The sequence below is a fragment of the Rhinopithecus bieti genome, unplaced genomic scaffold (genome assembly GCF_001698545.2).
Source record: "Rhinopithecus bieti isolate Rb0 unplaced genomic scaffold, ASM169854v2 scaffold_4829, whole genome shotgun sequence".
Taxonomy (NCBI): Eukaryota; Metazoa; Chordata; class Mammalia; order Primates; family Cercopithecidae; genus Rhinopithecus; species Rhinopithecus bieti.
Window position 1 is genome coordinate 52,801 of NW_016804679.1, and position 10,486 is coordinate 63,286.

At 41.5% G+C, this 10,486-nt stretch overlaps 1 protein-coding gene across 1 annotated transcript; it reads left to right on the forward strand.

Annotated features, from left to right (window-relative positions):
* The first annotated feature begins 4,983 nt into the window (after window positions 1-4,983).
* Window positions 4,984-7,182, forward strand: TSPYL1 (TSPY like 1). The gene has a single exon (XM_017869916.1). The coding sequence runs from the start codon at window positions 5,261-5,263 to the stop codon at window positions 6,581-6,583; it is 1,323 nt and encodes a 440-aa protein (XP_017725405.1). The 5' UTR covers window positions 4,984-5,260; the 3' UTR covers window positions 6,584-7,182.
* Window positions 7,183-10,486: the final 3,304 nt, after the last annotated feature.

Below are 10,486 nucleotides of genomic sequence, written 5' to 3' on the forward strand. Positions count from 1 at the left end.
AACAGGTGCTGGAGAGGATATGGAGAAATAGGAACACTTTTACATTGTTGGTGGGACTGTAAACAACTTCACCTATTGTGGAAGACAGTGTGGCAATTCCTCAAGGATCTAGAGCTAGAAGGACCATTTGACCCAGTCATCCCATTACTGGGTATATACCCAAAGGATTGTAAATCATGCTGCTATAAAGACACATGCACACGTATGTTTATTGCAGCAGTATTCACAATAGCAAAGACTTGGAACCAATCCAAATGTCCATCAATGATAGACTGGATTAAGAAAATGTGGCATATATACACCATGGAATACTACACAGTCATAAAGAAGGATGAGTTCATTTCCTTTATAGGGACATGGATGAAGCTGGAAACCATCATTCTCAGCAAACTATCACAAGGACAGAAAACCAAACACCGCATATTCTCACTCATAGGTGGGAATTGAACAATGAGAACACTTGGACACAGGGCGCGGAACATCACACACCAGGGCCTGTATAGGGTGGGGGGAGGGGTAGGGATAGCATTAGGAGATACACCTAATGTAAATGACAAGTCTATGAGTTAACAGGTGCAGCACACCAACATGGCACATGTATACATATGTAACAAACCTGCACATTGAGCACATGTACCCTAGAACTTAAAGTATAATAATAATTTTTTAAAAAGTGAGTTCACACTTGTTCAGAGAGTACAGGCTTTTGAGACAAACTTTCTGGGTTCGAATGATGGATCTATTACTTTCTGTATCATTTTGGCCAAGTGACAGTCTCTCTTTGCCTCGGTCTCCTATTGAGTAAAATGAAGGTCATAAATGCATTACCTCATGGTGTTCTTATGACAACTAAAAGATGTGACACACTGGATGTTGTTTATAAAAGTGGCTGGTACATCAGGAGCAGTAAATAAGTGAAAGCTATTATTAATTATAATGGTAAAATCTACCTTTCTGCAAAACAAAAATGTCTGAACTTCTGCTAAACTCCTTGCTACCCGAGAAATCATTCCCAAAGAATCTATGATTCCTTGATATTATGGAGAAAAACCTCAGGGCTTTTGCAGATGTTTTCCCATAGAACCGTATTAGAAAAGATTCAACTATCTTTGGGGGTAGTGAAGTTTCTTGTCAATTGCCACAGAAATGCTCTGTCACGGACCAATTTATCCTATATTTTAAAGTGCAAAAAGGTGATATATGAAGCATAGTCAAAATATATTTCCTCTGCAAATAAAATATAATGCCGGTACAGATACACTGTTAGTTTTTGTAAGGCAATTTAAGGTTTATTTTATTCAAATCAACAAATATTGTTAAGAATCTACCCAAATCTATCCGAGTGTGGTGGCTCACACCTGTAATCCCAGCACGTTGGGAGGCTGAGGCAGGCGGATCACCTGAGGTCAGAAATTTGAGACCAGCCTGATCAACATGGTGAAACCCCGTCTCTACTAAAAATACAAAATTTAGCCGTGCGTGGTGGCCAGCATCTGTAGTCCCAGCTACATGGGAAGCTGAGGCAGGAGCATTGCTTGAAACTGGGAGGTGGAGGTTGCAGTGAGCCAAGATTGTGCCACTGCACTCCAGCCTGGGCGACAGAGCAAGACTCCATCTCAAAAAAAAAAAAAAAAAAGAATCTACCCAAATCCGAGCCCCATGCTACGATGAATAAAGGCAAAAGAAGCTGCAACTGTGCTCTCATCCCATGAGATGATGCTGGAATGCTGGGATGATGAGACTGACACATGTAAATCAACTAGTCACTAAGAGGAAAAGCATAATTAAGTGCTAAATTGCATGGTGCAGCTCATAAAAGAGTTGCAGGAATTCAGGTGAGGAAGATTAAGCAGCATAGGGTACTTAGGAAAGAGGCACCCAGGAGAAGGGAGAATTTACCAGTTACTGAATGTATGACTTGTTAGTTAGCCTCTCAGTGTTACTGTTTCCTCTTTTATGAAATTTGATAATTTAATGCACGTAAAATGCCTAGCACATTCTAAAGTAAGACAAGTTTTTGGTAAGCCTTAGAGAATGTGTCATATCTACCTAGAAAGAGAATTCTCAGATAGCAGGATAACCTGCGTCATGTAAAAGAAGCAGATATCCTTTTTAAGCCTTTTAGATACAAAAAGGTAAACAAAAAATCCACAAGTAATAGTCCTGCTCTAATAAGTACAATCTTCTGTGTTGAATAGCAACCACAGCTTTGCCTGCATGGCAGAATCACTCCCTGAGCACGTGAGCCTTGGTGCATGTTGACATTCCTAGAGAGTTCCTCCTTCCAAGCAAAGATTCTTTCTTTAAAAAAAATAGGACATAAAGTATGCATATGTGCTTTTCCCTCTAAAATCGTTGCCCTTTACTGACCCTTCTCCTGAGCACTTGTCCAAAAGCAATCGTAACCTGAGCTTTCCATTACCTACAAGGAATAGTTTTAATCATAATCACTTCTCTAATGTGGTTTTCTTCTAGTATATAGAGAACATGAGATATATTACTTCTAATTTTATCTCACGTTCTCTGGATATTCAAATATTCCCTATCACAGCTTTACAAATGTTCTGACAAGAAGAGAAGGAAGAGTTTTTAAAGAGTCTCAATGCTATTTGGGGGAAATTACATTCAGCAGAGTCCTGATTATACTTACATGATCCTAATTAGAGTTTTCCTAGCATTATTGGTAAGAGTGTTAATTACACTAATTACATAATGGCTTCTTTGACAAAGTCATATACATTCCAGGATTGGTCCAAGCCTGACACTCTTTTCTGCTGAAAAAACTATAAGGCTTATTGGAATAATAAAAGTTTCCACTTTAGGCCGAATGAAATTATACCCGTTCAATATAGAAGATGATTTCACGGCAATTAGAAACAGGCTTTGTGAAAAGTTCCATTATTCCTTTTTATTTATACCAAAAGTAATTTCAGCCATGCATAACAGGCTCCATCACTTGTAGAGAAGAAAGCATTCTATATTTCTGTAGACAGAAAAGAAGTAAGGCCTGAAATGATTACCTTGACTTTTCCAGAAAGGAGAGAAGAATTGGAAATACAGTATTGGTAGTCCAAGGTTTTGATATGTAAACTCACCTAAATATGCTGGTCTTTTCAGAGTTTGTTTGTCACACAGTGTGACTACAGACAAATTATTTGTAAAATAAAATTGTTTTCTCTGTGATTTTCTTATCCTTTTAGAGCCTTTGAAGCATATATAGAAATTTATTCTCCTGAGTAAGAATGTTACTATATACAGGAGAGCCGCCCTCTGGTTTGCCAGTGGCAGATAGGAAGGAGAGCAGGTGACAACCCATATGCCCCTTACTTCTCTTCTGCAAGCAGCAAGTTGTAAGCAAGAGAAACTGTTTTCTGCTCATTTGCTCCTTTATTTAACATTTTAATAATCTATGGGATACTGTGCAAGGTAGTGTGCTAGGGAAACAAAACCATGATCTTGTCCTCTTGCAGTTTACAGTCTCCTCAGATATCGTTTGTGGTATGTTTAGGCTTTAATTTTGTCTTCCTGTGTATTGCCTAGGTATATTTCTGGTCTTGATATTGAAAGACAGCTTCAAGCTGTAATACATCACAGCTGTTGGGCAGGAACTCATGGAAAGCAATGAGCAAGGTAGAAGGGGCAAATTAGAAACAATTTGAGGCACCCATAGATGCAACCAAACCTTAATGCAAGGTGTATTCATTTAATATTGCTTCTGTAACAAATTATCACAAATTTAATAGCTTAAAATACACAAATTCATTATCTTATAGTGCTGGAGGTTAGAGGTAATAACCTCAAGGTGTTGTCATTCCTTTGGAGGCTCTAGGATAGAATCTATTTCCTTACCTTTCAAGCTTCTAGAGGCTGCCTTTATTCCTACGATCCTGGCTCCTTCCTCCATCTTCAAAGCCAGCAACATAGCGATTTCCCTTTCCTCCCTCCCCCTCCTTTTCTCCACCATTCTTTCCCTCTCTCTGTGCTTTCGTCCTCTCATCTTCTCTGACCCTCCTGCCTCCTTCTTATAAGAAATGTAATTCCATAGGGCCCATCTTTGTAATCCAGAATCATCTTCTCATCTCCAAACTTTTAACTTAATCATATCTGCGAAGTCCCTTTAGCCACATAACTAAGACTGGTACATCTTTGAGGCCCATCAGCTTACTACCACACAAAGCAAATTAAGTAGAAAATAACGTTTGCCTCTTTTACACCTTGAGTCAACCAGCTGCATGTTGCCCTTTGCAAGTTTGTTTTCAGCTTCAAGGCCATCTTTGTTATCCATTTTAACTAGCCTTTCCTCACAAAATGGTGGTATGTGGCTCCCCCTACTGATATTTCTCTGAGGCCTTGTAACTCTCTAAGATAGCACCAGTTTAACTCACAAGTCAAAAAACTGGAACACTTCGACCAGAGACATTGACATTCCGCTCTAATGAACTCTTAGCTGATTGCTAAAGACAGATGCTTCATTAGAGCCAAACATTCCTATCTTACATAACTAAATATAACAAATTAAGTTCATGGGGCTGGAAATAGTTATTATTTCCTCTTTCTTGCAGTGAGGAGGCATGAAACAACATTTAGCAAACTGATCCTGGCTTAATTCCTACAGATATTATGCAGCATAAACTCTTATTTGATGCAGATTATACATAAAAAATTAGCAATGAATAATATGCATCGCTTTAGTGGTAAGAAGCTGAGTAGCTTTTTTTCCCCCAGTAATCGTAGAGGCTAGACTTGACATTTTTATGTCACTTTTACTAAGAAGGGGGGAAATATTAGTTACTCCACGTAACTAGGAGCAAAAGACTTCTTTTTAAGATTAATAGCCTCAAAAAAGTGAAGACCAGAAAAACATTTGTTTTCAGACACTGGAGAGCAGGCACTGTTATGGCTGTGATTTTACAACTGCCCTTACATGCTGGGGGCAGTCTCCAGATGCATCTCAAGGTGGATCGTCAGTGCTTTCAGACTCAGCACAATCTACATTTATTTACGTAGTTAAAATTACTGTTGCTATGGGTAAATTCACATAAGTCAAGCCCAGAGAATCCGGTTGGCTGTCAGGGAGCGGCGGAACCAATCCCGGGCTCAGCAAGTTCTCGCGATACCGGGAGATCTGCATCCCTGACGACACCGCCGCCAAGATGTTAGTGAGACTGGAGGGTGGGCGGTGCGAGCGGCGGTTATCTCCGAGCTCGGCTTCTCTGAGGAAAACGGGCGTTCACCTGCGGTTGGTCCGACTGTTACCAACATGAGCGGCGTGGATGGGGTCGAGAGGACCCGTCCCCTCCAAACCCACAGCTTCATTATTTCTGACCACGTCCCGAGCGACCCGGACGCACACCAGTGCCTGAAGCTCCGCGACCAAAGCGAGGCGACACAGGTGATGGCGGAGCCGGGTGAGGGAGGCTCGGAGACCATCGCGCTCCCGCCTCCACAGCCTTCAGAGGAGGGGGGCGTACCTCAGGATCCCGCGGGCCGTGGCAGTACTCCCCAGATCCGAGTTATTGGGGGTCGCGGTCATGTGGCGATCAAAGCCGGGCAGGAAGAGGGCCAGCCTCCCGCTGAGGGCCTTGTAGCCGCTTCTTTGGTGGTGGCAGTGGACCGCAGCTTGAAAAAGGGCGTTCGGGGTGGAGAGAAGGCCCTAGAAATCTGTGGCGCCGAGAGATCTGCGTCTGAGCTGCCGGCGGGGGCGGGGGCCGAGAACGACACCGAGGAGGTGAAGACAGGAAAGTGCGCCACTGTCTCAGCAACCGTGGCGGAGGGGGAGAGCGCTGAGGTGGTGGTGAAGGAAGGCCTGGCGGAGAAGGAGGTAGTGGAGGAGCAGATGGAGGTAGAGGAGCAGCTGCCGGAAGGTGAAGAAATAGAAGTGGCGGAGGAAGATAGAGTGGAGGAGGAGGCGAGGGAGGAGGAAGGGCCCTGGCCTCTGCATGAGGCTCTCCGCATGGACCCTCTGGAGGCCATCCAGCTGGAACTGGACACTGTGAATGCTCAGGCCGACAGGGCCTTCCAACAGCTGGAGCACAAGTTTGGGCGGATGCGTCGACACTACCTGGAGCGGAGGAACTACATCATTCAGAATATCCCGGGCTTCTGGATGACAGCTTTTCGAAACCATCCCCAGTTGTCCGCCATGATTAGGGGCCAAGATGCAGAGATGTTAAGGTACATAACCAATTTAGAGGTGAAGGAACTCAGACACCCTAGAACCGGCTGCAAGTTCAAGTTCTTCTTTAGAAGAAACCCCTACTTCAGAAACAAGCTGATTGTCAAGGAGTATGAGGTGAGATCCTCCGGCCGAGTGGTGTCTCTTTCTACTCCAATTATATGGCGCAGGGGGCATGAACCCCAGTCCTTCATTCGCAGAAACCAAGACCTCATCTGCAGCTTCTTCACCTGGTTTTCAGACCACAGCCTTCCAGAGTCCGACAAAATTGCTGAGATTATTAAAGAGGATCTGTGGCCAAATCCACTGCAATACTACCTGTTGCGTGAAGGAGTCCGTAGAGCCAGACGTCGCCCACTAAGGGAGCCAGTAGAGATCCCGAGGCCCTTTGGGTTCCAGTCTGGTTAACATTTGCCCTTGGGAATACTCCTGCACAAGGTCTCCTACCACCTTCTGCTGGACTTGTGCTTGGGCATCAGCAATGGGTATGCCTTCTACTGTGTTTTGTTTTTGCTGACTTTTCTGCACCCTCTTTCCTTTGGATATTCAGTTCTCTCAACCTCAAGATTGAGACGGTGGTGGGTATGCTTCTACACTTGCATATAACCTTCATGCTGTTCTGGAATATCACATGCTACGAGGCCATCCTTCACGCTACTTGTAAGCCAAGCAAATGATACTGTAGATTGTACTGCCTGTATCTGCACTGCTTGGACCCTGTTTATTCCCAGGGCCTCTGAACTGGTTGCCATCACCTGGATTTCTAGCTTTGGGAGCCTATTCCACCTACTCAGCTCTGCATCGAGAAGTAAGGGCACATGCCCTGTGGACAGTTACTGGACGTTAACGAACTCAGAGGAGAAAAGCAGTGAGCCGCTTGTTCTGTGTGGTTTATGCTACTTTATTGCTCTTCCTTCACCTCTAGTCACTTTCTATTGCTACTTGCCCTGCATTGGCTCCTGCCAAGGTCCGACTCTCCCTCTTTTCCTTTTTTTTTTTTTTTTTTTGAGACAGAGTCTTGCTCTGTCGCCCAGGTTGAAGTGCAGTGGCGCCATCTCGACTCACTGCAGCCTTCACTTCCCGGGTTCAAGCGAGTCTCCTGCCTCAGCCTCCGGAGTAGTTGGGACTAAGAGTGCGCACTGCCATGCTGGGCTAATTTTTGTATTTTTAGTAGAGATGGGGGGGGGTTTCACCATGCTGGCCAGGCTGGTCTCGAACCCCTGACCTCGTGATCTGCCCTCAGCCTCCCAATCCTTTCTCTTAAAAAAGTATTATTAGCTCAGAAACATTTGTAAAAGCAAGCTTTTAATTTCATTTTGGCTTTGTCATTTTCAGAGACAAATTGTCCTGTAAAATAGAGTGCTAGAGATCTTATGCGCCCACCCCTTTCTTCCCAACTTCCTACTTCCTAGCCCTTTTATCAGCTCCTAGAATATTTAAAGGGAGACACATCTAGATGGGATGAAAGGTGAGATCTAGTTTATAATGGGTGGAAGAACTAAAGAGATTGTGATGGGTGCCCTAAGCAGGGGAAACTGAACAAAAGGCTAGAGGCATGGGCCAGGTAAAAATTGGGCCTAGAATGAAGACTGTGCTGACCTTAAGAGCCTTCGAGGTAGGAGTACTTACTCCTCAATGGTGATGAATGGAGAAATTCTTTTCAGGATTGCTAAAGGAGAATTGAAGGGGTTAAAGTGTTAAATATGTTGCCTAGACAAGGGTTCTTTAAAGAAACACAACGCAAGTTTGAATGCTTGCTTTCTTGTTTTGTGACCTGATTTCTGTGGAAGATTGTTATTTCATTAGGATTTAGTAAAATCATATTTTTTTTCTGTTTCTAAACTTACTGTGAAAATTGAGCTGTGCAGACATTCTTTTGATTTCAATTGGGAACATTTGGAAGAACAATAGTCTTTACTTTCCTGTACAATATAGAGACATATGAATATTCATAACAGTTTTCAACTTGTTCTTGTTTCTGTTAAACTATATTCCTAGAAACATAGTTTGAACAACTTGGTCTTTGTTAGGCTTGTCAAATTGCCTTCATGGAAAAATAATCTACAAAAGTGTGGTTTAATTGATTGTCTTACATGATAATTTTCCCTGGTAACAACTTAGTAAGTGATGTGTCTTTTTTCCTAAATTGCTTAAATACTTTGAAATTGCTCTGACAAATTGGAAGTGTACCATTGGCATATTTGTCTTCCTTTTTATGCATGATGGTAAAATAAAAGCATGTTGTTCTGCTAGATTTCTTATTTTTCACCTTACCCATAAATGTTATGCTTGAATGAAATTGTTCATGTTAATTAAAAAGTATGGAATCATTAAAGTCCTATAATCCATTAAAGACCTTAATGGATTGAAATCATTAAAGTCCTTAAATTCATGTTAATTAAAAATTATGGAATCATTAAAGTCCTTAAATGGACGCAATAGACCTTATCCCAAAGAGAAGAAAACAGGGCATGGTATGTTTGGTATCTTCCAAAGTAGTTTGCTTTAAAATGTCAGCAGTTGCAACTGCTTACTCAATCACTTTTTTCCATATAGCTTATGCAGCACCACCTCCCCTTCAGTTGCTCAAATCCTCCATTTCTATCTCCATAAATTATATTCTCAGGTTATTCAGGCTCTTCTTTTTATTAACTTGTATGAAGGGAGTACCTATCATATGTGATGTATTCCTCTATTTTCATACTTTCTCATCTGTGAAAACTTGCGGTTTTTCTTCACACTTCCTCACCACTCTCTTCTATCAGATCCTTCAAGGCCTGCCCTTGGTAATTCCTCTGCCTTTTAGTCTTTATATTCCCCGTAGAGGAGATAAATGTTTCTTTATGCACTTAGTGTACTTTGCAGGGACCTCTGTTCTAGACAATAACACATAATTATTCATTACAGTGAATTCCACAAATAGAGAAAAAGAGTAAGAAGATAAAGTCCATTCCCTTCATTGGGGAACAGGGGAAGGACTGATAAAGAATCAACAGAGTGATACAGTAAAATACAGAGATTATATTTTTATGTTTTTCACATGTTTACTCTTTTCCTCTCTTAGCAGTTTGGAAACTTTGTGAAAGTGGAGATGCAGTGTATTTTACATGGTTCATTGCATCTAGCATAATGTTTTTTTTTTGAGATGGAGTCTCACTCTTGCCCAGGCTGCAGTGCAGTGGCAGGATCTTGGCTCACTGCAACTTCCGCCTCCCGAGTTAAAGTAGTTCTCCAGCTGGGACGAGTAGCTGGGAGTAGCTGGGACGACAGGCGCGTGCCACCATGCCTTGCTAATTTTTTGTATTTTTAGTAGAGATGGGGTTTCACCATGTTAGCCAGGATGGTCTCCATCTCCTGACCTCATGATCCTCCGGGCTCAGGCTCCCAAAGTGCTGGGATTACAGGCGTGAGCCACCATGCCTGGCCCATCTAGCATAATGTTTTGCACATAGTTGTCAGCAGATAAATATTGAATGACAAAATAACTTAGATGGGGAAAAAGAACAAAATAACCTAGTGCTCAGAAAGACTTAATGAGCAAATGGAAAATGTCAAAAGATTTGCAAAGCCATTCCTAAATAACAATTTCCCCTTTTAGTCATTAGAAAAGGTCCAAACACTTTTAACATTTAATCTTTCACTTGCATTTTAACAGAGCACTACTTAATTTTGGGTCGCCTTTTATATACTTGGTACATTTTAAGTTGATTATACTGGAGATAGAAGGGGATTAGACTCTAGATGTGTGTTGTCCAATACAGTACCTTTAGCCACCAGTGGCTATTGAGCACTTGAAATGTGATTAGTTTGAATTGAGATCTATAAATATAAAATTCACACTGGATTTTGAAGACTTACTATGGAAAGAAAAATGTTAAAATATCTAAATTTTTTTCAATTGATTGCATGTTGAAATATTTTTGACATGTTAAAATATATTGAAAATTAATTATCCTCATTTTGCCATTGTTTAATGTGGCTACTAGTAAATCTAAAATTACATAGGACAGCATGACTCTTGACTTCCTGAGGAATAACTGAAAGCATTATAAAATATCTAAAAATTAAACATGTTAATACTTTCTCCTCCTTAAACTTCTTGTGACTAAGATAAGGGTTATCTTGCTAAAATTCAAGGCCAATGGGTAAAAAGAAGGTGAGTAAAATTTCTTTAATGAACTGTTCTTGAGTTCTTCAGATGCATTGAATATTTTGCACAATGTACTGTGCAACACTTTCTTGATATAGGTAGGGTAGATTTGGATGCCAAATTGACACAGTTATATTGGTTTAATGTTTAGTAAAATTTAA

What these genes read in the sequence shown, in the direction of transcription:
- TSPYL1 (XM_017869916.1), top strand. Translation starts at nt 5,261, where the DNA reads ATGAGCGGCGTGGATGGGGTCGAGAGGACCCGTCCCCTCCAAACCCAC.